General features: G+C 36.6%; 2 protein-coding genes and 1 long non-coding RNA gene across 5 annotated transcripts in view; 2 read left to right on the forward strand and 1 right to left on the reverse strand.

The window, feature by feature from the left end:
• Positions 1 to 4633: 4633 nt before the first annotated feature.
• Positions 4634 to 26219, forward strand: part of LOC311073874 (C3a anaphylatoxin chemotactic receptor) — a 44264-nt gene continuing 22678 nt past the window's right edge. The window contains exons 1-4 of one of the 3 annotated variants that reach the window (XM_084099965.1): positions 4634 to 4777; positions 5308 to 5501; positions 12537 to 12729; positions 12889 to 16420. The gene's annotated coding sequence lies outside the window, so the exon portion shown is untranslated. Of the gene's footprint in view, positions 4778 to 5307; positions 5502 to 10433; positions 12730 to 12888; positions 16421 to 26219 lie in introns of those variants that run through there. The other 2 variants (XM_084099963.1, XM_084099964.1) reach the window with 2 other exon arrangements.
• Positions 5508 to 10230, reverse strand: LOC311073922. The gene is made up of 4 exons (XR_014604226.1): positions 8842 to 10230; positions 8043 to 8131; positions 7892 to 7961; positions 5508 to 7729 (listed from the first exon to the last, which is right to left on the reverse strand). It is a non-coding gene; the product is annotated as an uncharacterized lncRNA (long non-coding RNA).
• The window catches only part of LOC311078026 (uncharacterized protein), a gene marked incomplete at its 5' end in the record, with an annotated part of 17769 nt that continues 3896 nt past the window's right edge, over positions 12347 to 26219 (forward strand). Inside the window, 3 exons of the mRNA XM_084106671.1 lie at positions 12347 to 12376; positions 12537 to 12729; positions 26144 to 26219. The exon at positions 26144 to 26219 is cut by the window's right edge and continues 220 nt beyond it. Coding sequence (XP_083962797.1) covers positions 12347 to 12376; positions 12537 to 12729; positions 26144 to 26219 — 299 coding nt within the window. The remainder of the gene's footprint in view (positions 12377 to 12536; positions 12730 to 26143) is intronic.

The raw sequence follows: 26219 nt of genomic DNA on the forward strand, positions 1-26219 counted from the left end.
TAAATCAGAATATTATAAAGTTTTCTGAAGGATCACGTGACACTAAATTCAGCTTTGCATCACAGAAAAATATTTTAAAGTATAGTAAAATAGAAAACCATTATTTTAAATTTAAATAATATTTCACTATATTATTTTTTCTGTATTTTTGATCAAATAAATCTAGGCTTGATGAGCATAAGAGACTTCTTTCAAAAACATTAAAAATAGTAATGTGTCCAAACTTATGTACTGTGTAAGTAAAAATATACTAAATTTAAAATTAAATGTTGTATAAATAAAAAGGTTAGGAATCATATTTGTTTCAAGTGTTTTTTTATTGGGGGTGGGGGGGCCTCCAACATGAATTTTGCCTAGGGCCTCCTAATGTCTAGAACCGGCCCCATGGATGTAGGCTATTGTTCTCTTTTAAAATGTTTGAATTTAAAACTCTGATATCCTGTTTTTATGTCAAATCAAATCAAATCAAATCAAGTATATTTGTATAGCGCTTTTCACAATACAGATTGTATCAAAGCAGCTTCACAGTATTAAAATAAAATAATACAACAAAGTTTGTTTCTAGTGGAATTTATTGATTGATAGAATAAAATTAAATATCCCCAAAATATCCCCAATATCATTTTTTTACTTTAATTACAGACATGTTTATATATATATATATATATATATATATATGCTATATATATATATGTGTATAAATGCTATAATATATAGCATAAATATATGCATAAATATATATGTGTGATGTGGAGTGCCCGTGTGAGCCACTGGAGGGCACTCTCTCCCAGCATTATGTTTCACCATGGACTCATTATGTTTAATTATGTTTCAGTGGTGTTTGATTATGGGTCATTGAGTTCCTTATTTAAGCCTGAGTGATCCCTGTGTCTGGTGCGAAGTCTTGTCACACTGTAAGCGTACATCTCTGAGCATTCTTCCCTGTTTGAGTATTCCGTGTTTCTCTGGACTCTTGACCCTTGCCTGCTTCTTGGACTGTGTATGAACCTGTGCTGCCTGCCTCGACCTAAGCCTGTTATCACCACGAGTTACTGGATTGCCCCTTGTTTAATTGTATGCCGGAGTTTATGTCTACTTGTGTGTGAGTTGAAATCACACATAATTTATACACATAAATATATATAGCATATATATTTATGCATATATTTATGCTATATATTATAGCATTTATACACATAATTTTTTTTCAATAATTTTTACTTTAATTACAGACATGTTTATATATATATATATATATATATATATATATATATATATATATATATATATATATATATATATATATATATATATATATATATATATATATATATAACATGTCTGTAATTAAAGTAAAAATTATTGATAAACACATATTTGGGGTAGGCCTATGTAATTAAAGGGCTCGTTCACCCAAAAATGAAAATTCTGTCAGTAATTACTCACCCTCATGTTGTTCCAACCGCGTAAGACCTTCGTTCAACTTCTGAACACAAATTAAGATATTTTTGATGAAATCTGAGTGCTGGATCACTCCTCCATAGGCTGCTAGGTGGCCCAAACTTGCTGGCCCAGAAAAGTTATTAAAGAGATAGTTAATATAGTCCAAGTGACTACAGTGGCTCAATCTTAAGTATATCAAGCGACGAGAATACTTTTTGTGCGCAAAAACAAACAAAAATAACGACTTTATTCCACTATTCATTTCCTTCTCTCTGGGCCTCATAGTGTTTTTGCGCTGCGCGTCTGTGTTACATGTCATCACGCATCACACACATGACCAGCGTCGGCCAATAGTGAGCCTACGTGGTGACGTGCAACACAGACGCGCTGCGCAAAAACACTACGCGAACCAACTAGAGGCCCAGAGAGAAGGAAATGAAAAGTGGAATAAAGTCGTTATTTTTGTTTGATTTTGCGCACAGAAAGTATTCTTGTCGCTTGATATACTTAAGATTGAGCCACTGTAGTCACTTGGACTATATTAACGATCTCTTTAATAACTTTTCTGGGCCAGCAAGTTTGGGCCACCTAGCAGCCTATGGAGGAGTGATCAGCTCTCAGATTTCATCAAAAAATATCTTAATTTGTGTTCCGAAGATGAACGAAGGTCTTACGCGGTTGGAACAACATGAGGGAGAGTAATTACTGACAGAATTTTCATTTTTGGGTGAACTATCCCTTTAAATAAGTAGGCTACTTTGGGTGTCTCGTTCATTATATTTGTTTTAATATAAAAGCAACAGCACTTCAATTACATCCAGTTTATTACCAACACCTCGTGCACGAGCGTGAATCCCATGCTGAGCCACTGCGAGAAGAGAGATCTGTCCGTCTTGCCTGCGCTTTTCTCACTCCTCCCCTCACTGCAGCCTATACTTTCGCATACATTTCAGGCGAGGCAAGGCGAATCTCAAATAGTGTTTCGAAACATCTCCGCTTCGTCATCTCGAAAAGCTTCGGAACGTCAGTTTCGCGTCTTTTTTTATTTTATTTTTTATTGCATAACACATTTGTTACAATTTGCCGAAAAAAGAAATTGATCTTGTAATACAAAAAATAATTTAGATACAGTTCACGTTTTCATAAGGAATAATAAAAATAAATAAATACACATAAGCCAATAGAGAATTGAGACAAATATCGTATGTAGCCTAACAAATAATCTGTATAAAAATTATAAACAACATAAAAGTACACAGCCAGAGTATCAGACAGTAAATATCAGTTAAATTAATTATAAAGTTAACTTAGATAAGTATTGCATACATTTTGATGCTGATGTCCAAGGGCGTAGGTTTGATTTTGAAATTGGTGTGGACGGGGACTTCCCTGAAGCTGAGGTGCATCTGTCATTAAAGGGATAGTTTACCCAAAAATTTAAATTTTGTCATAATTTACTCACCCTCAAGTTGTTTCGAAACTGCATGAATTTCTTTCTTCTTCTGAACACAAAAGAAGATATTTTGAAGAATGTCGGTTCAGCAGAAGAAAGAAATGCATACAAGTTTGAAACAACTTGAGGGTGAGTAAATAATGACAGAATATTAATTTAAGCGAACTATCCCTTTAACGAAAATGAACTGTTGGTATATTTGTTTCACATCAATAATATCCACTGTCCAGTTTGTCCTGTTGGACATGGCACACAGCAATACTGTTAAAAAAATGTTTTTCTACAAACAAAAAAAAAATCCCCACAAGGACAAGTATTTCAGATATTGCCATCTTTGTGGGGACAGTTTGTCACTATAACTGTTGGTTTCTCCCTAGCTTACCGCATCTGTTTCCTTCGGAGGAGCATTGCCGCTTTACACCAGAGCCCATAGACTGTAAAGCCAGAGCCTCTCACAGAAGTTAGAGAGAAAAAACAAAGCCAGTTTAGCGATGTGTGTTAAGCAGGCGGGACTCAGATATATTAACCGTTTGTGTACCATGAATTGCACATTTTTCTCAGAACGCTCTTGTAAGAGATTTTAATCTAAATAAGATGTTTCCTGATTAAATAAAATAATACATAAAAACCACAAGACACAACCGGAAAACAGTGGTTATATATAAATATATTTTAAGTTTTGTTTGAAATTATTGCTAGGGACATATCAGTAGTGATGTGACGTTCGGCACCGAGGCTCCAAAGCTTGTATAAAAAAAAACGAAATATCTCATATTGAAGCAGTGTATCGGAGCTTGATTCGTTTTGCCATAACCATGTGATCTGTAGGCTATGGGGTTATTATTGTTGCAATATTCCAAATAAATAGATTAATATTCACAAATAAATGTAAAGAAATTCACAAAAATGTATCGAATTCACAAATAAATAAATTAAGATCCACAAATAAATGTAAAGAGTTTCACAAAAAAATATAAAATACACAAATAAATAAAATGAGATTTGCAAATACATTTTTTCTTTAGGCTACAAATGTTTTATAATTGTACAAACACAACTCTGCCTGGCATTTATTTGTGACCCGCTTTCTGTGCATTTGTAAATCGCTGCACACATTTGTGAATGGTTTCCTGTGAATCCCCTCAAGCATTTGTGGATTTTTGAAACACTTCTAGCGTTATGAATATTAATCTATTTATCTGGAATATTGCAACAATAATAATCCTATAGATCTGTGACGTTCGAAGCTTAATTTCCACACACAATCACGTGACTGCTTCTTATTCAGATTCAAAAATAGCGCGAACCCGAACTTGAGCAGGTTTCGAGTGTCATCATGCTCTTCGGTAGTAAATACAAAAAGAAATAGACTTAGCCCTCACACTGTTGAACAAGTCCTGTTCCTTAAAAATCTTTAATTTCTTAAATTACCCACAAAATAAAATGCCACCTCCCCAGTTTACAACTTCACCAGTCCACATTCATTTTATTTTATTTTGACTATATGCCTACATGAGCCTTGCCTATTAACTCATACGATTAGGACTGAGGCTAAAGTTTATGTGAATATGGCTGCATTTGTTGATCAAAGCAGATTCATAAGAATTGTTTCTGTACAAGTTCATTTGTCCAATTCATACATTTGTCCAGTTCATACAAAATGGTACATTCGAGGTGGAAATCCCCCCCGATGCTTTTCTACAAAGCTTCACTAGTGTCAGTGGATATTGGGGAAGTCCCTTCAAGTCAGCCATCTAAAACCCATCTACTTCTGCGTCACTCACACACTCGCTGTTGTTGTTGGTTTTCTATCACACAACATTCGCAGACAATGAGGAGCGTATTGGAGATATTCGCGAAAAGCATCACATCTTATCAAAGGTAAGACGCGCGCTCCCGGTATTGTTATTAGTGATATTACGTTATTTTCTCACAAGAATAAATAAAATACTTTAAAGTACTAAATCCAAACATGTCAAATCATCAGTAGCCTAGTAGCCTATGCAATATAAAATAACTATCACACTAAAAAAATAGTTTTAAAAGATTTTAAAATGCTGATGTCACAGTTAAAACACTAATTATTATAAGCTATAAATTATTTGGCTTCTATTCAGTGTGGTTACAGTTAGCCTACATCTTTATTGTGTGTTATAATTTAGTTTTATTTATTCTAATCTTTGTAGTGTCTACAGATTCAGAATTAGAATTCTAATGATAAATCTCATTAGCTTGAAGAAACCTTCCTACAAATCTACCTGTAAACCCATGTGCAAGTGTATCTAAAAGTGTGCTCACACCAAGTATTGATTTGATTTAGTTAGTGGATAAATACAATTATTTATGCATTTATTTTTGAAAGCATCCTAACATTAAAGCATTTTAACACAAGTGCCTAAAACTCTTCACAGTACTGGAGCTCTGCAGGAAGGGTTCTTCAAGTGTTGCTGCAGTTCCCTTGCAAGGCTGTAACTCAACATTACCAGAGAATGTCTAATAAGGGGAGAAGTTTCACTCTCAGTAAACTTCCGGCTTCTGAACTGGTTGCAGTTCCACTCTGGCTCCACATGAGGGCGCTCACAGGACGAGTGCAGAATGAATGGAGGTCTATGGCACTATACACATCAAAATCCACTTTTCTCAGGATATAATTTTTTGTCTAGTAATTTGAATGTTGTATTCGAAAGGAAATGCAAAGAAATTACACATTGCGGGGTGTTAGATTTTTTAGAGTCACTTATTTGCTTTAAAGTCTTTTAAAGTGTCAATGACGTCATACACATCGTACGACCAGAGATACTGCTTTACGGCAATCCTTCAGTCACTCTGGTGCTTTAGTGCTCTGTACTTTCTTTTCTCTCGAGGCATCGACAACACAGCTGACACAGGCAAACACACAACACAGCTGACACAGGCAAACACACAACACAGCCGACACAGGCAAACACACAACACAGCCGACACAGGCAAACACAACACAGCTGACACAGGCAAACACACAACACAGCTGACACAGGTAAACACACAACACAGCTGACACAGGCAAACACACAACACAGCTGACACAGGTAAACACACAACACAGCTGACACAGGCAAACACGCAACACAGCTGACACAGGCAAACACGCAACACAGCTGACACAGGGAAATACACAACACAGCTGACACAGGCAAACACACAACACAGCTGACACAGGTAAACACACAACACAGCTGACACAGGCAAACACGCAACACAGCTGACACAGGCAAACACGCAACACAGCTGACACAGGCAAACACGCAACACAGCTGACACAGGCAAACACACAACACAGCCGACACAGGCAAACACACAACACAGCCGACACAGGCAAACACACAACACAGCCGACACAGGCAAACACACAACACAGCCGACACAGGCAAACACACAACACAGCCGACACAGGCAAACACACAACAGGTAAACACATGTGCTAGAAGAGTTTTTGTTTTGTTTGTTTCTGGTCCCGCTTCGGATGCCACGATGCCATCAAGCGGTATCTCTGGTCGTAATCAGTCCTTCACTGACCAATCAGCGTTCATTAGCAGAATGCTAGCGTGTTATGGGCAACAACAACTCAACCTGTAAGAAATCGAAAGGAAATAAGTACTCTTTCATTCAATTTTCGACCTATAACCCATGTTGAACTTGCAAAACCTACAATAAAATCTGAGATTTCTCAACGGCAATCGGGTGAAAGAGACACATTTAGCCGTCTAGCTCCATAGACTCCCATTCAGTCTGCACTCGCCCGCGATCACCTCCAGTGGAATTCTAATGGAACTGCAACCAAGATCTATTCAATGGGGCTAATAGGAAGTGCCAAGGCTCTCCGTAGACGGGCTCTGGTACCATAGATATCATATATAAACGCTAGATGTCTCGTGCGCGCTGCTGGCCAATGGAGGTCGACGTTCGCACACGGCGGCCATCATGCCACAGGCAGCTCGCTCACTCGTTTAATGGTGCATGTACTTTTAAATAGCCATAACTTGCTAAATTTTCTACCGATTTTCAAACGGTTTGGTTTATGATAAACGTCAGAGATGTAGTTATGACATTGCATACATACACTGCATACATATGAATAATTATAACTTACATGTTCAAGCATTCGGAATTATAGCCACGGTCATAACGTTTGTAAGAAACCAAACCGTTTGTAAATCCGTCAAGATTTCAGCGAGATAAGAGGATTTGTGTGTGTGCTGATCACTCACCTTACATTAAGCCTGCCTGTGACAAGATGGCCGAACGGTGATGCCGGAAGTGACTGCGCCATAGGACATCTAGCGTTTATATATGATATCTATGTCTGGTACAACATTATTATGAAGCTGCAGACTCGGAGCCTGCATCTACAGTCCCGCACCCAGAGTCCCGCATTCTCAGACCCCTCGTTTTTCGAGACAGCGCCTCCTACTGTTTCGAAGATCAATGCTTAATGCATGTGCCAGAAAAACTCATTGTGTTCTCTGACTAACAAATTACCCAGTAGTTATTTTTTGAGCGTGGGTGTAATTGAAAGAAAATTACTGATGGAAGGGATACAATTACAGATTGAACTATCTTCTGAAAAATATTGTGATATTATATTGCTACAATGTTTTTTTTATTCAAATTCCAATTTTTCTTTCAGTTCAAATGGTCTAATTAACATTATACCATGCTAACATTACAAAACCTGTTTTTTGATATTTTGAATGCAAAGCAAAACTCAAAAAAAAGTATAGACAAAACACCAGTAATAAACAATTCTGTACTTTATTTAACGATCACCTAAACATCATCTTGCTGTAAACAGGACTACGCAAAGAAAAGAGGAAGAAAGAATTGTGTTAGTGACTTTACTTTTCATCTTCAATTGCATTAAAAAAAACTCTTCATTTATAAGTCGCTTTGGATAAAAGCGTCTGCTAAATTAAGAAATGTAAAATGTAATGTAAATGCATAAGGTAAAATAATTACTTTCTGGTAGGCGAATGTTTCTTCTTTTTTCATTCTTTTTGCAATCGCTCTGTCAAATTCCTCGACATCACTAAAATAAAAGATGAATGCCATCGTCAAAAATATTGTGTAATAATATATATCCAAATCCAAATCCAAATTACAAGCATACCTAGGGTGATAAGTAGGGCCACGGAGGAACACCTCCTCAGCCTCCTGCCAGGATAATGCCTGCATCTCACATAGGCCATGAATGATGGCCTGTCCATATAAATAAATTAATAAATTAATATATAAAACATTTCAGTCAATACAAATTAAAAGAAGGAACCCAAACGAAAGGCCAAATGACACATTCTAGCTCACATGTTAATACCATAGACTGGTTAATATGAAGGCATAGTAAATTTGATTATTAGGCAATTGTATGAGTTGTAAATGGCTGGCAACAACTTTATATCACAGTTAAATTAATATTGATTAATTTAATTTTAATACTTACGTTTTATAAGAACTAATTTAAGTAGTCTACATAAATTAGGCTATATAAAGTAAAATAATTACCCCGGCATTAATTAATTCAATTTATAGTTTTAGGAGAAAAAACTATTTTATATTAACGTCCGGTTATTAAAAAAAAGGTCAAAAGGTAAATCTGATTAAATAATTAATGATGACATTCTTTGATATTAACACACTTAGTATTTAACTGGTCTACTTTAATGTCAACTAATTTTAATAAAATTTTTACAATGGCTTGTCTACAAAAAGTCCAAGGTTAAAGGCTAACGTCTATCAAAATATTTTCGGCGAAAAAACATACATTAACGGCTCAAATTTTGTTACAAACTATCTTTACAAATATTAAATGGACTATTTATATGTTGGTGTATCGATGAGCTATAAAGTAGTTTGATTAAAAAAAGAAATATAATGAGTATGATTTGCTAAATAAAATTTACGATACTCACGTTTCGGCTTAAATTCTTCAAATGTTTATCCGACTGATAGGAGGCGCTGTCTCGAAAAACGAGGGGTCTGAGAATGCGGGACTCTGGGTGCGGGACTGTAGATGCAGGCTCCGAGTCTGCAGCTTCATAATACTCGTACAACAGGGCTTAATAGGAAGTGGGCAGGCTCTCCGTAGACGGGCTCTGACATTACTCAGCTGTGACGTATATGGGAACTCCTCCCTTCTCCACTTTTGCTGAAATCTTATGGGCTAATGCCAGCTGGGGTTACTATAGTAACGAGACATTCTTCTAGATTTAGTCTGTTTCTGTTTTGTTTTTTTCTGTTTTTTCTGTCGCACTGGACTATAAGTAAGGAATAATTGACGACAGGCCATTGAATTATTAGAAAAATAAAACACAAAGCCCTTTTAACAAGTAGGCCTATCAATAATTATTTATTTGTTAAATTATCTGCAATAAAAATCCGTGCTGCAGGACTATCCATTTATTTAGCCTATATTCAGTTTAATTTTCTATTGATTATATAGGACTATATACTTTTATCTATTAAAATTAAACTGCATGTTTCCATTGATTGTGAAGCTAGACCATAGACCAAGGGTCGGCAATAGGCGGCCCGCGGGCCAAAACTGGCCCGCCAGCAATATTTTCTGGCCCGCCGGATTATTTTGGAAGTCCTTTTTTTTTTTTTTTTTTATCAGCCTATTTCTATTTTACAATAACGGATTACAAATAGGACCCGTGTATCATTCGTTCAATCCTTTTTTGTTGTTGTTTTTTTTTTTTTTTTTAATTAAAACCAAAAATTAAAAAAAAATTAAAAACTTGTTTTTCCATTATTTATTTCCTGAACTAAAATGAAAAAACGAATAACGATTCGTTTTCCAATTTTCTGATTGTGCGCTCAGATCAAAAATAGAGAAAATGAATAACGGGTTTACACGAATTTTAATGTTGAATTTTAATTTAACACCTTAGCAGACATATACCAATGAAATCATTTTAAACAGATCAAGTACTATTGTGGTAACAGATTACAGCCATTTTAATAAGGGAGTGAATATAGCAATCATGCTCTCCTGTAAGTCTCATTCGCTTACAGTCCGACTTTTGAACTTTTTTTTATTATTATTATTTATTCGGGTATAACACACTGATAAATATGTATTACCTGATAAAAAATATTTGCACTAAATGCTGCACAAAACTCTTCCACTACTTGAGAAAAGCCGTGGCCACGCGCCTACATCTGACAATTTTGGGTTCAGACATGCGCAGCACACGGACACGTACTTAACAGTGTTAAATTTGAAAAATACTGTTCGATAGAACTGCTTTGTTACCACAGTTATTTATCTGCGTGCTTCCTCAGCGATGAAGTTCCACATTTGCGGCTATCCAAAAATGCATGCAGCAAAGCCTTTCACAATATTTTCTTCAGATAACTCCAAATTTCTCCCACACACTGCACTTGATTTTTGATGACTACTATTGTCGCCAACTTTACAATCTCCACTAGCTATTCTTTTCTTCAACTCCTCAGCATCCATCTCGACGACTGCAGATCGCGCGCGCGGTTATGATGAATTTTTAAAACTGAAAGTAGCCTAGGTAACGTTATAGATCCTGGGAGGGGCGTGGTGCGTGGGCACAAATAAACTGATGTGTATTTTAAATTATTTTCTCAACTTGAAATACAGGCATATTTTTGTAGATGTGTTTGCATGTGGTTTTTTTAAACCCGTGTTTCCCCCGTGTCCGACCCGCACCCGTATCCGACACAGGATATTTTTCACCCGTTTGAGCAAAATTTGCGGGTGACCCGTTGGGTACCCGAACCCGTGCAGGACTCTGTTTTAAAGTATAAAGACGGTAGCGGTCGGAACTCTGGTGTACCTATACTTTGGACGGAGCAGGCGGTCTGACTGACAATAGCCCACTCCCGACATCTTTTGACAGCGTATCCGCGCTTCATTCTGACCACCTGTACACCTAGCTCTGAGGAGCTGTTTGGTAGCCTACTGAAACCATTGTCAGTCATCAACAACATTCTTTTTTTGCAAGAATGTTTGAAATAGTTTGGCAGAAAATAGCCTACTTCATTTGTCAGTAGGGCAATTTGAGTGATAGGCTTTGTCCTATTTAATTTATGTTATTTATATTTCATTAATTTTTTCTGCGACATTTTTTTTCTCTGCTGGGTACAATGTTAAAATAATATTTATATTGACACGAACACAATTTTTGTATAGCATTTATAATTGTTATAGGCTACTTAATCTCTCTCTTTCCGTTAGAGACATTTGAATGTGAGATTCTGGAAATGAGATCTAAATTTTGCGGACCCATCAGGTCGGGATATAAAGTGGGTGAACACAGAGTGTATTTTAAGCGGTTTAATTTATATATCATAGGCATACTCCGTGTAGCTGGCCCGCCATCTACTGGCTAAAAAAAATATTGGCCCGCGGCCAAAGTTACTTGCCGACCCCTGCCATAGACTGTAAGCTAGACATTGAAAATTGCAGATCAAGCGCATGGGGCTAAATGTTTTTTCTTGTTATGAATTGTATCCTATTTTCCGTTATTACAGTTGACTACGCGAAGGGATATGGAACTGTAATGCGGTCAAGACCTGCCTGGAACTACTTTAGCCGTGCGTTTCCCTGAAAATAATGCACACCTTAGAAAGTTCGTCAACCAATCAGATTCAAGCATTCAACGGCCCTGTAGTATAAGTCGCATTTATTTAGAAATTTATTTCACAAAATCCAAGACCAAGAACAGACATTTAATATGGAATGGCAAGTTATTCAACTACACAGTAGCACACAGAACAACAGGCTGAGTAGGTAAAAGTTACTACTTTGCTGTTTCCTATGTTAACGCAACACATTAACAGTTATTCAGCTACACAACAGCATAAAGAACATATACCTGGGAGGCTGAATAGACTAAATTAACATAAGCCAGTGAGTCCAACAAGCAAGTTACCAGTAAACAAGTTCACCAAGCTCCCGCGATCTCATTCCACATCACTGAATCCATTGAATTTTCTTCATCCTTGGTGTTGCTTCTGAACAACTCCGCCATAGAGCGCCCTCTCGCGGCTGTAGACGGTAATGTTTTCATCTCAGTCTGAATTCATTTTGATATATAAGTTGCACCTGACTATAAGTTGCAGGACCAGCCAAACTATAAAAAAAAAGTGCGACTTATAGTCCGGAAAATACGGTAATAATGTATGGTTTTCTAAAAATGAAAACTGCCCTTAATATAGCCTCTGAATAACGCACCGCTGACTTTAGACTGGGTTTCTCCTGGTCTGTGGCGGAATTGTTTTCTGAAACTGTAAAATAGCACCAGGGAACGTTTGCGCCGGATCACGCCTCCTCTTTTCGCTGAACCGCCCCCGGGAGCGCAAGTTCATTCCCTAATTTACCGACGTGCGTCTGTGGAGGGAAGAGTCCGCTGTGCGTCGGGTGAGAAATAGGAATGACACATGCGTCCTGTACAAAGTCAATTGCACTGGGTGCGAGATAGGGCCCAAAGACTTTTCACAGTTGTGTGTGTGTGTGTGTGTGTGTGTGTGATGGGTCGGTTTAGTGTGTGTGTGTGTGTGTGTTAGATAAAAGTTGTTTTCTATTACTGATTGTTACTGAACTATGAATTTTTTCTGTGTGGTTGAACAGATTCAAATGAACTGTACAACTAAAGCCACACATCCAGCAAACAGCCGGAGCCTCAGAAACCCCAGAGCTGCAGAAAACAAGAAGACGGAGAGACAAACGGAGAACAGGAATGATTCCCAGAGCAGTGGATCACAGGAGAAAGAAGGCCGGGGGCTTGTTAGAAGGGACAGTATGGAGAGATTAGAGCCAAACTGTAAGTGCTTGATCATTATGGAACTTTAATGCTTTATCACACTGTAGTTTTACTGTTAGATTTAAATGTTTTCTCTCCCATTGTAAAATTGTACTTTTAGACTGATTAATCAGACATACCAGTATATTAACACACAAAATATATGTGTGTGATTTCTAGTGTCATGTGATCCAGACGGTCAGTATCAGCCGAAGACCTAAACATCATCATCATCATCATCATCATCATCATCATCATCAAACTACAGCAGGGTTCCCGCGGGGTCTTAAAAAGTCTAAAATTCTGAACTTTAAATTTAAGGCCTTAAAACGTCTTAAAAACGGACAGAGGTCTTAAAAAGGGTTTACCCTCGTTTATTTCCAGAAACGCTGGCCGCAGAAAGTTATTACAAAGTAGTAAAAAAGTATCGAGTCGTAGCCTACGAAGCGGAGCTCTAGTGCTGGGGTCTCCAACACGTCACTCGCGGCCTGATTGGAGGTCGCTCGCCCAAGAGGCCGTTCACATATCGCGTCTTTTGCGCGCTCAAGTTAGTTCAAATGCAGTGGTGGAGGAAGTACTGAATCTCAGTACTTAAGTAAAAGTACAAATAACCAGAGACATATTCACTTTAGTAAAAGTAAAAGTACCACAATGAAAACCTTACTTAAGTAAAAAGTAAAAAGTACCTGATTTTAAATGTACTTTAAGTATTAAAAGTAAAAGTACTTGCATAACAATTTATTCTCTTAATGTCTATATTCTAATAATTAGGGCTGTAACAATAGGCCTATGCAATCTGAAACCGAAATCGGTACACAACACTCAGATCCACGAACCTTGTCGCGGTGAGTGTGAGAAGGCAGAATCGCTAACATTATGTTAAAGATAACATTATACAATACGTAGATCTATACCACAAAACTAGCTGAGGATAAATTCTTTCAAGTTGGGCAATCCCAGCGTTATGGACGTGACAATTGCAGTAAAAACTTGAAATGTAAATTCTCAGAAAATGCATTTAATAGCAATTTAAACTGTTTATATATCCATACTCCCTACTCCCTTAATAAAGAAGTCCAGACATTAGAAAAATATTAGTCTATTACAGACACATGCGTAATATAAATCCGTAATGGACGTGACACAAAAAAAAATCTTTAACTTTTAGGTGGCAAAATATTTTTTAGTAATTCTGTGAATTTCACTGCGCAAACCATATAGGCTACCCACCGGATGAAGAAGGGTTGGCTCTCCACAGAACATAAAATATTCATTTTATTTTTTGTGTTCACATTTATGAGGAAAAAACAATGTTACGGACGTGTCAGTTCTCCCGTGAGCGCTCTGAAAGCGGCACTAAAATACTGCTTTAAAACGTTCACAGAGACCTCAAACAGAAAGCCCTTCTTTAAAGAATTTCGTTTTGTATTAATTGTATCTTAATTTTAATCAGTGTTTCATCAACCAATTGCCTGGCTGGATTTAATAAATAAGTAAATAGCAGCAGACAATAGATAATCAGGACACGGAGGCGCGGGCACGTGTACTGGTGAAACGCATGAACCGAAACTTGAACCGATACCGCTACTTGCCTCACAGACCTGAGACGTATATAGCCTACTGTATATATAGAAAGCTTGAAATGTGTACTTTTAAACAGAACAATTCAAAACGAAAGAAAACAGACTGTTCTCTGCATGTAATTCGTATGAAATGTGCATAGTCATCTTCATCTTTGCTGCCGACACTGACACAGCAGGAAACACTTGTTTATTAATAAACAATTAAAATGTCTCCTTGTTATATTTTACATATTCATAATCATTACTTTTGCCGGTTCTTTGTGACAGCTTTTAGGTGCTTTATTGGTAGCGCCACAGTTACATGTTATGAACACGTCAGCAGCGAAAACATGGAGATTTTTTTCAATCCCTGTTTTGGCAAGGGGAAAACTGATCAGAAAATGTAACGAAAATGTAACGAAACGTTGTAGAAATGTAGTGGAGTAGAAAGTATAATAATTGCTTCAAAAAGTAACGAAGTAAAAGTCAAAAGTATTCACTATTGATTCTACTTAAGTAAAGTACAGATACGTGAAAAATGTACTTAAGTAAAGTAACGAAGTATTTTTACTTCGTTACATTCCACCACTGGCTACTACAACTTCTTTGTCATTGTGGAGAGCGCAGTGCATGGTTGCATAGCAACGACAGACGCCACGGGAAAATCGGACCGAATTTTACTATTAATAATAAAAGATAAGCTAAAGTGCATTGTAAATGTCAGTAATTTATCTTTTTTGACTCATTCTTTTTATAAAAAATTATTTAAAGTCTGAAATATGTGAGGTTTATCTTTTTCTAAAACCTTTTTTGTTAAACCTTTATTTTAACTTGTACATGTTAGTATATAACATGCAAGACACTTTAAAAATGTTCATTTTTAATGGTATTATTTTAATGTTTATGTAAACAAAAAGTGCATATTGATGCTAAATTTATTTGTTATTTGCTGGTTTTCGACATAAAACTTGGTGAATTAATTTCATTGTACAGTATTAATACTTTTTGAACATGATTCTGTGATAACCGTGATCATTTTTGTCACTATAATAATGAAATTAAATGTTCATGCCATTTCATCTCTAGTTATGATCAACTATGATCAACTAAAATCAACTAATGTGTTTTTTACAGTATAATATGCAATTTTCTATAAAGTATAAAAAGTATATCTGATTCTGTTCTTTTCTCTGACACGTGTTGTTGGGTGTGGAAGGTTACTAATGTGATTTATCTGTAAATTAAATTAATGCTTTTTCAATTACTGAATTCATTGAAATAAAATGAATTCTTTGATTTGAATATTTATTTGGTAATGCGTCGTGTAGGTCTTAAATTTCAATCTTTATGGTCTTAAAATGTCTTAAATTTGACTTGCTGAAACCTGCAAGAACCCTGTACAGTCTGTTCACTACAGTCTTCTGAAGCTTTCACAGACTCATTCGAGCAGATTGTTTCGCACTCATTTACTGTAACAGCACTGGACTGAAAACAGCAGTAGCCTAAACGCTAAAGTCGGGGAACTCGGACTCGGACTCAAGTCCAATTTTTAATGAACTCGGACTTGACACGGACTCAGACTTTTAGACTCGGAAAAATGTCCGAGTACAGTCGAGTCCGGGCACTGGAGGACACAATATTATTCAAAAACGAAAGGAAACTACTTGCATTGTGTTGTGTCAGTGTTGAGCATTGTAGCCAATCACAGACATGTATATTAAGCGCATGAACACAGTGGCCAATCAGAGGCGTTTTCAGTCACCATGCAGAGAAGTCGCTCAAAACTAGGGTTGCCAACCGTTCCGTATAATACGGAATCATCCCGTATTTAAGGCATCAATGAAGCGTATTTAAAGCATCAGTTTGTCCCGTATTTTCAGGCATACACTCTAAATTGAGAATTAATCATTTCTTTGAGACAAATCTTTGTTTGATTTGCGGACATAGCCATTAGAGGAAGGCTTTAAGACCCAGCAGAATCTCCCGCTTCACAGGACTCGCTCTATTTTTCCACTGTCCGCGTTGATTCCGGCTAATCAGTTTGGACGACTACAAACAACCTGATTATTGTTCATGAGTCCAACATTCAGCAAAACAAGAGAACATGCTATCTACCTGGGGGAAGACGTTATCAAAAATCTTTCACTATTGTAAGTTAAATAGAGAGAAACATTTTACATTAAAGTAACTTACTGTAGGCTACTTGGTTGGACCTCGTTATTGAAACACAAAATAACCAATAAAATCTCAAGCACAAAAAGCAGCCCATGGATTCTATCATCTAAGTTCTCTTTATCTCAGTAATGTTCAATTGTGTTGATAAAAAAAAACAAAAAAAAAAAAAACGATACATATCTAGTTTCAACATTTTTTGTTCTTCAGAAAATGTGCGACCACTGAAAATGTGTGATTAACCCTTGGGGGTTTCTTACGCCATAGAAACGTGGAAATAGTTTTGTTGAGGTCTTTAGAGAACACTTATGAAGTCAATTCTCACAGAGAGTGAGAAACATTTTTTATTTTTTAAGCCACAGACATTTGATAGTATCAGTCAAACCAACACATCTGAAAATCGCTGACTCTGATCTCACGGTTTACTTATACGGAAGTTTCAATACCATGAAGCTTTCAATGTCTCAACACTAATGACACACTGATCGAGCTCAGACAAGCCTCTACTAGTTAAGTCTCAGGTAAAGTATGATTTGCATATGATAACTGAGAATCTATTGTTTTCTGAATTACTGTCACTGTTGCTCATAGTTAGGGTTATGGGTTTGTTCAAATTTTAAGTATTAAATATCAGTAAGTACCACAGAGTTTGTGGTCAAGATAATCCAGGGTTATAATAAAGTCTAATAATTTTATCCCTTAAAACTCATCTTTGATAATCATAATGATATATTTAAATGTTTGTTTTTTTCCCTGTGAAAAAAAATCTTCATGCCTTAAAATATCTTGAATGTAACTCGACACCCTTGCCTCATTTAGTATGCGCGGTTCTATGAATATGTAAATGAGCCCCGCCTCCACTCGGATTACTATTAATCGTAGTAAACGCTTTTTTGTATTATTAAAATAAATAATATGCGATTACAATCAAGTATTATCTTTTAGTGGCAACTTATGTGGCATATTGCAATAACAACACAATTCAAAAGACATCAAACAACAACAAAAAATTCAAACTTTGACAAAAATGCTGATTTAATGTATTTTATAATGTTTAAATATCACAAAATATTCATCACAAAAGCTGTTATAAGAGCAGTTAGCCAATTCCAGAAAAATGAATGGATCTCTATGGACCTCTGCTGGAGAGATATGGTAATTACACTTTTTCTAAAACTATATATTCTGCAGAATGTTCTCTAATCAGCAGATGGCAGAATCCTGCCTCTAACATCGAGATCAATATCCAGAAACAACTCATATTTAAAGCTGCAGTCCGCAGTTTGTCGCCATCTCTGTTCGAAATCTGCACTTGCAGTTATTCGCGGAATGATCAGCTTTACGTGGGGTTGTGCCTCGGCTCGGTACAGCGCGGATGAATCCGATGTTTTGAGGAGAATGTGCGGCTGTCAGTCGGTGTGGAGACCGTCATTCGCAATCACATATTCCACTTTTTGGAAGTATGACCAACATAAGAATTTTCACTGTAAAATGTTCTGAACAAGTAGGCCTACGTAACATCCACTTTTGTTCTGACCAACTTGGAAAAAAAGCATTGCAGTAAATCGCGCTGATTAAATCTAACGATCGCTTATCATATCACGTCAAACCGTGCATATTATACTTTGCTCTCAAACTGTTCATGTTAAAGGGGGGGTGAAATGCTCATTTTCACTCAATCTCCTGTTAATCTTGAGTACCTATAGAGTAGTATTGCATCCTTCATATCTCCAAAAAGTCTTTAGTTTTATCATATTTATAAAAGAAAGATAGGCTGTACCAAGCCTTTCCGGAAAAAAACGAGCGTCTGGAGGCGGGCCGTGTGGGCGAAGCTAAAGCTGTGCTAACGCGCAGAGCTAACAACACACAGAGACATTTGAAGCAGTTTTACTCGCCACCTGCGGTTCCAACGACCGAGCGTGAACCTTTATCATTGCGACTGCTCCATCCTTAAGCATTAGACGATCTGCAAATCCGTCGATCTGGGCTTTGTTTATAAAACAATCATTGTCGAAATGCAGGGAACAAACAGTCTTGCACAAAAACAAACTCCATCCACTGGTCCCTTAGCGCTGGGTTCTTTAGGAATCTGTGCAGGGTTGTCTTGCCCTGGCAACCAAAAACCCACTTCTTTGGTGACATTGACTTCCCTAAAGCCAAGCAGAGCGCTTTGATGAGGTACTGCTTTCGCTCTCTTCTCTCTCTGTCTGGTCTACGAGTGCGCGCGCGCCCGGAGAAGTGCCCTTAGGACCCATATAAGGAAATTCCGCCCCATCTGACGTCACGCAGACCCATACTCGAAAAAAACTTTCCGAAACTTGTGACAAACCGGAAGGAGCATTTTTGGCACAGAAATACTCCTTCAAACGTACAATTTAATTTTTGAAACTTTGTCCATGTTTAGCATGGGAATCCTCTTTCCCTCTACACTCTTTAACAGTGTAAAGAACTCAGTATGCATGAAATAGCATTTCACCCCCCCTTTAACAACATCAGCAATGCGTGACTACATTTAATGTGTGTCAGGGCTACCAGTTTCCATTTCTCTGCTGTCTTTCTAATTGTCATAATGTTCCTTAGAACTGGTTCTCTTTGAAATACAAGCACACGTATCTGTAATCAGATGCATAAACTGGAATATAATCTAATTTTTACCTTTCAGGTCTCTCCTAGATGACAATATAGTCGCAGGCATTTTCCACATTGAAAACCTATTGAGATTTTCACCCAAAAATGAAAATTCTGTCAGTAATTACTCTCCCTCATGTTGTTCCAACCCCGTCAGACGTTCGTTCATCTTCGGAACACAAATGAAGATATTTTTGATTAAATCTGAGAGTTGGATCACTCCTCCATAGGCTTCTATGACACTATAACTTGCTGGCCCCAAAAATGTATTAAAAACATCGTTAATATAGTCCAAGTGACTCCAGTGGCTCAATCTTAAGTAGGCCTATATCAAGCGACGAGAATACTTTTGTGCGCAAAAACAAACAAAAATAACGACTTTATTCCACTATTCATTTCCTTCTCTCTGGGCCTCAAGTTTTTTCACGTAGTGTAACAGCGCAGCGCGTCTGTGTTGCACGTCACACGTAGGCTCTCTATTGGCCGACGCTGGTCATGTGTGTGATGATTGTGACGTACAACACAGAAGCGCTACGCAGTTATACTACGTGAAAAAACTTGAGGCCCAGAGAGAAGGAAATGAATAGTGGAATAAACAAAAAAACGACTTTATTGAATAAAGTCATTATTTTTGTTTGTTTTTTTGCGCACAAAAAGTATTCTCATCGCTTTATAAACTTAAGATTGAGCCACTGTAGTCACTTGGACTATATTAACAATGTCTTTAATACATTTTCTGGGTCAGCAAGTTTCATTCCCTTAGCAGCCTATGGAGGAGTGATCCAGCTCTCAGATTTAATCAAAAATAGAGATGAACGTTCCGAAGATGAACGAAGGTCTGACGGGGTTGGAACAACATGAGGGTGAGTAATTAAAATAATTTTAGAATTCACAAACGACATACTGTCAGCATCAGACAGTAATATGCTGACAGGTGCTATATTTATTGATCTTACCAAAGCATTTGATATGGTTGATCATTATCTTCTCTTAGACAAATTATATGCTATTGGTCTTTCTTCTGACTCTTTATTATTTTTTAATTCTTTTCTTCATCACAGAAGTCAATGCGTTACTTTTCAAGGCAGCCAGTCTGGCTTCAAAATTATTGATAAAGGAGTTCCACAAGGTTCATCCTTAGGTCCTCTCTTATTTTCCATTTTTATTAATGATCTACCGCAAATCTGTCCAGATAGTTTAATTCACTTATATGCAGATGACACTGTAATATATTCATCCAGTGCTGAAGTCTCACAAATTCAATATTCTCTTCAATCTGATTTTAACTTAGTTCAAAAATGGTTTTCTTCTAATAAACTCCTTTTGAACAAAAACAAATCTTACACAATGTTGTTTTGCTCTCGACCTAATTCCTTGCCTATATCTAAAAGCTTGTCTATTAGTTTTCTCGATGGAACAGCTTTAACAAAAGTTGAAGAGTTTAAATATCTTGGTCTCTGGCTTGATACTCAGCTTTCCTTCAAACCTCATATTAATTCAATCTGCAAGAAAATATATGGTCAATTGAGGTCACTTTATCGCTCTGTTGATTGCTTTTCACAACAGGTTCGAAAAAGAATAATTACGCAATTGATACTTCCAATAATTGATTATGCTGATACTATATACGGGAATACTACTGATTCAAATCTTCGTCCTATCTCTGTACTTTATAATAGTCTTTGTAGATTTGTGCTCAGATGTCCTTATAGAACTCACCATTGCCAAATGTATGAGTCTTTGTGCTGGCTGGCTCCCAAGTCAAGAAGGCAATTTCACTGGTTACTACTTATTTTTAAGTGTATTCACTTGCATTTTCCTCCATATTTGAAATGTTACCTAATTTCTTTTAATACACAGTACAATTTAAGGCATACGGATCAGCTCTTCTTTTATGTACCCAGAATTTGCAAAGAAGTAGGTCGTCGTGCGTTCAAATTTAAAGCTCCATCAGACTGGAACAATCTTCCCTGCTCGCTCAGATCTATAACTACTTTATATGTTTTCAAATCATCTCTTCTTACTTATTTTCAAACACCGTGTTCCTGTTTCTAATCTCTCTTTCTTTTAATTTTAATTTTATTTTTGTTTATATTGTACATGTTTGCATTTATGTACCTGTATGCGTATAGTGAAGTGCGTAAGCATATTTATAACTTGTTTTTGTATTTGCATGTTCGCAGATGGCTCATTGATTTCTTCGATTATGGTATGGGCTAAAAATGGGGGGATTAGGTTTGTGGGAGCATTGTTAGTGTGTGTGTGTGTGTACGAATGTTACTGTATTTAAATGTTTCTTATAGTCTTGTGTAGTATTTACTTTAATTATGATTTTCCATTTTGTTGCTGGTTTCTTTGTAATGTAAAGGACCCCCTCGAAAATGAGATGGTGCATCTCAAGGGGTTATCCTTGAAAAATAAAGAATAAAGAATAATTACTGACAGAGTTTTCATTTTTGGGTGAACTAACCCTTTAAAGGTGCTGTATGTAACTTTTCTACTAAAATGAATCTTTTTTTTTATTGCCTGTGTGTGAAGGGGTTGTAATCTCACATTAAAATGATCCACTTTGCGGGTTTTGCTATTTCCTCGGAAAGCAAGTATTCTTATTTTTATGTGAAGGTGCCGGGTCGGCACTCAACAACACTTTGCACTCAACAGCGACGACACTGCAACTCATGACATGGACTTATGACTTATGCTATGACATGTCTGATAACACTAAGAAACGACCTGCGCCCAGCAAAACACCGACTCCAACACAAACTCCACATATTGATGATAAAAATAAAAAAAAATAAAAAAAAAGTTTTTTCTGCTGAAGCTCGTAAGGCCAGACGTGAATCGGATGAACTTCAGGTAAAAAACACGGATCAACATCGACGGCAGGGCATTTGAATCATGGAGAAACCTTATCTACAAACCTAGAATATGATAGGGTTCCATACTTATCATGGTAACATTACAAACATGGAGCATTAGTTCAACGTCAAGCTGATAAAAGTAGCCTATTATTGTAACGTTGCAGTGGGAGTTTACCTGAGTTTCCAGCATGTTGTGGGATGCTTTCTCCTGTGTGTTGCGTCTCAGTCTGGCCGATACCCACAGTGCTCGCTCATAAATTCGAGCACGTGCATGAAAAATTATTGGTTGTAATCTGAAACATCACCGCTAGAGGCCGCTGAAAACTACATACAACTACTTTAAGTAACTGACTCAAAGTTATGAACAGTCTTAAAGAAAAAAAAGTCTAGCTTGTAAGACTTGTCGCTTTCAGTGGAGGTAAAAAGAATATCATCATGGTAAACTAAATTTTAAACCCCTTTGATGAAAAACAACATGTTCTATTTTATATTACTTGTATAGTGGAATAAACGTATACAGGATTCTCTGCCTTTGTGTTTTAAAATGCTGTTTTATGAATTATTTGTGACTCACAGAGACTCAAAGGGTGTAGCATGTAGAACATAAACTTAGTCCTGAGAAATTACAAACCTGTTTTTTCTACAATCTGCCTTTTGCTACAGTTGAATGCAAATGTGTCTTTTAGCCAGCGTTATTCAAGAGTTGCCCCTATTGACTCACTGTCTAGTTATTTGCTAGTTATTTATCTACTTAATCTCAAGTCATGCATTCATAATGGAAGCATACTAAAATGTGCATACTGCAGTTTATATCATGTGTTTTGTTCTTTACAATTATCCAAGCCTCAGTATAAACACACCGTGCACCACATGATTGGGGCGAAGCAGAGGATGATTCAAAATGCAAGCACACAAACAAGAGGGAAAATATGTTGTTTCTTAAATATTTATCTTTCTGTAACCTACAATATCTTGGTACGTTTTGCTGTACTATACAATTGCAAGACCTGAAGACAGATTTAGCTGTTTTACTGTTCAAAACAAACCCCTTTTAAACCAAACCAAAACAGAAACGTGAAGATTTTTACAAATTCGCCTTGACTCGGATGTTGTATTGTTTCAGTTATGACAGAATTTCCAAGTGTTTATTTTTAGCTTGTATTCAAATTGAAACCAAAATGTAATTACCCTATCTAATAGTGAAGTCAGAGAGTTGTTATAAACACACCTGATAATTTAATGCCAAACAGTTTTGTTGTACCTTGCCCAATGTGTTTAAAGGACCACACCTTTTGAGAATTACAGGAAGAATGATATGATGAAAGGGGTTTTGTTTTTATTGTTTTGTTATTATATTTTGAGAATGAAATTTATTACTTTGAGTTTTGAGTCTTGATTATGAGAATACCTTTTGTGCGCAAAAAAACAACAAAAATAACAACTTTATTCAACTAAAGTATTCTCATGGCTTGATAAGCTTAAGATTGAGCCACTGTTGGACTATTTTAACGATGTCTTTACTAACTTTTCTGGGATGGCAGATCTCGATTACAGAGAAGCCTATGGAGGAGTGAGCCAGCTCTCAGATTTCATCAGAAATATCTTAATTTGTGTTCAGAAGATGAACGAAGGTCTTACGGGGCTGGAACAACATGAGAGTAATTACTGACAGAATTTTTGGGTGAACTAACCCTTTAACAAAGATTGTTTACATAAACTCATTCAAAACATAAATTAATACATTTCAACAAGGATGCATGTGATCAAGTTGATCAAAAGCGACAGTAAAAACTTTTTGCATTATAAAAAAAAAAAAATTCAAATAAATGCTGTTCTTTTTTCATTTCTTTTTGAAAGAATCCTTAAAAGAATGCATCACGGTTTCCACAAAAATAAGCAGATTACATAAATGCAGCTCTGTTGAGCATAAGAGACTTATTTCAAAAACATGAAAAAATCTTACTGACCTTATTGAATGGTTGTGTACTGTACATATAATAATTTTACTGTGAAAACTAAACTAAACTGATGTCTAATAATTACAGATGGCAATAAATGAGTATACAATTATAAATATACTGCAATGTGATATTCATGTAACATTAATTGTAAACCTACAATTTAAGGCTCTCTTGCTATATAGATACACACAAAATATATTCATGATTTGCATACTATGGAGCATTTGGTGTTTAATTATTTCTATTTTTCATCCCCATATGTATTATTATTTCAGATGTTTTGCTTGAATTAATTTGTGTTTGATAATGGATTTCCCGAGGTATCCAGAGTCTACGAAAAGTTTAAAACTTCCACGTGTTTGTTTTTATTTGACCATACAAAAAATGTATTCTAGTACGTTCAAGCAAAATCGAATGAATGATCACATACAGACATCTCTTCTTTTTGAGGTCGTGTGAAGGTATCATCAAATTGTCTATTTTTAAAAGTACAATTCTTGTTTTGCTGTGTTAAGAAAGGACACTGCAAAACTGATGTAATCAAGGACAAAAAAAATCATACATTCAAACGTTTTTTTGTAAAATATTTAGTATAGAGCTGAACATTCTCAGTGTTTATTAGTTTCCAGTGTGCCGATTTTAATCTTGTTTGTAAAATTCAGAATGGAGCTCTTTGAAAAATGCAACCTGAACCGTGAGAAATCTGAACTTTTTAGCTACTTATTTGGGTGTGCTGCTGTATGTTATAAATTCCAGCAAATTCTGTTCTACTAATATTCCACTAGGGGGAGCGCTGCTCTTTGAAAAGCTGAAATGAGCGGATCTAAGAAAGAACAACAGGGTGACATTTTTAAAACCCACACATACACATCTTGTTTTCATAACCATCTCTGACGTCGTTCATTAACAGAATGGTCGTTAATAATCCTACACAGTCCTATCGGTGAAACATTTTGACATGACATGAAATTATTTTAAATATCGTCACAGATTTGTGTGTGTGTGTGTGTGGTGGTGGGGGGGGCGGGGATTCTGAATGCGCATTTTACGTGCAGAACCCCGTCCTCGACGTTTCGGAAGCGCAGTTTGCGTCCAATACGTGTCGACAGTGATTGGCCAAGTCTATGCGCCAAAGCCCCGCCCCTAGAAAAAAAGGCCTATAAAGAACGAAGCAGAAATGTCTAGTTCTACGCTTCCGCCTTGCTCAGGTACAATGTAGGTTAGCTTTCCTTTCGGTTTAAATATTAATTTAGAAAGACGACGTTTCCTCTTAAATGCATCGCCGATTTACTGGATTAAAGGCATTGATGTGAAGTTGCAAACATGTTGCCTGGGAGTAAAGTTTCTTGGCCATGCATTGGAATAACAGCTCTTAACGTCAACAGCTCCAGTGGGTTTAATGGCAAGCGACTGGTAATGCCAGTAAATAAAGAAGATATTTTAAAGAAGGTTGGTAATTAAACAGTTGCTGGTCCCCACTGACTTCCATAGTATTTTTTTTCCTACTATGGAAGTCAATGGGGACCATCAGTCGTTTGGTTACCAACCTTCTTTAAAATATCTTCTTTTGTGTTCAGCGGAATAAAGTAAGTCATACAGGTTTGGAACAACTTGAGGAAGAGTAAATGATGACAGCATTTTCATTTTTGGGTGAACTATCCCTTTAAAGAGCATTTTTGGGTGAACTATCCCTTTAAAGAGCATTAAGCTATTAAAATGTATATTATGTATACGCACAGATAATATAACAGTATATTAGTCTGTAATTTTTATTACGTTAAACAGTGATTGGATAACGTTTTTAATTTAAAGCCCACCCACAATTGGTCTGGCCCATCCAGAACCGGAATCCTGGCGCCATGCCTGATTCACACTCCTTCAACATTTCTCACGTTATCACAGTTTATGCGCTATAGTTTAGAAAATGGTAATAAAGAACTCAGAGTTATGAACTCAGCTGATATTTGACTGGTTTTGTCCGTCCTTCTGTTAGACTGTCTCACACATGAATTATGTTGAATATCTGTCAGCTGTTAAATTTAACTACACAATTAGATAATACCAGTTTAGCTCAACCAATCACCAAGCAATGCTTCATTGTGTTCAGTCTGTGTGTAAAAAGAGCATTAGCAATTAAAGAAAACACACTTCAGCAAAACATGATCAGCTCAAAGTGTCCGAATCATTTTTGCTCCCGAATGTTTATGATTGACTTTATGATCAGCTTTCATCACCTCATGAACGCCAGGTGTAAAGGGTGTTTTTAAAGAGGTTTTCCAGTGCTTCACACACACACCTGTTCATCTGGTCTCTGCAGAGAGCTT

Source organism: Abramis brama, assembly GCF_963993115.1.
Source record: "Abramis brama genome assembly, chromosome: 2".
Lineage (NCBI taxonomy): Eukaryota > Metazoa > Chordata > Actinopteri > Cypriniformes > Leuciscidae > Abramis > Abramis brama.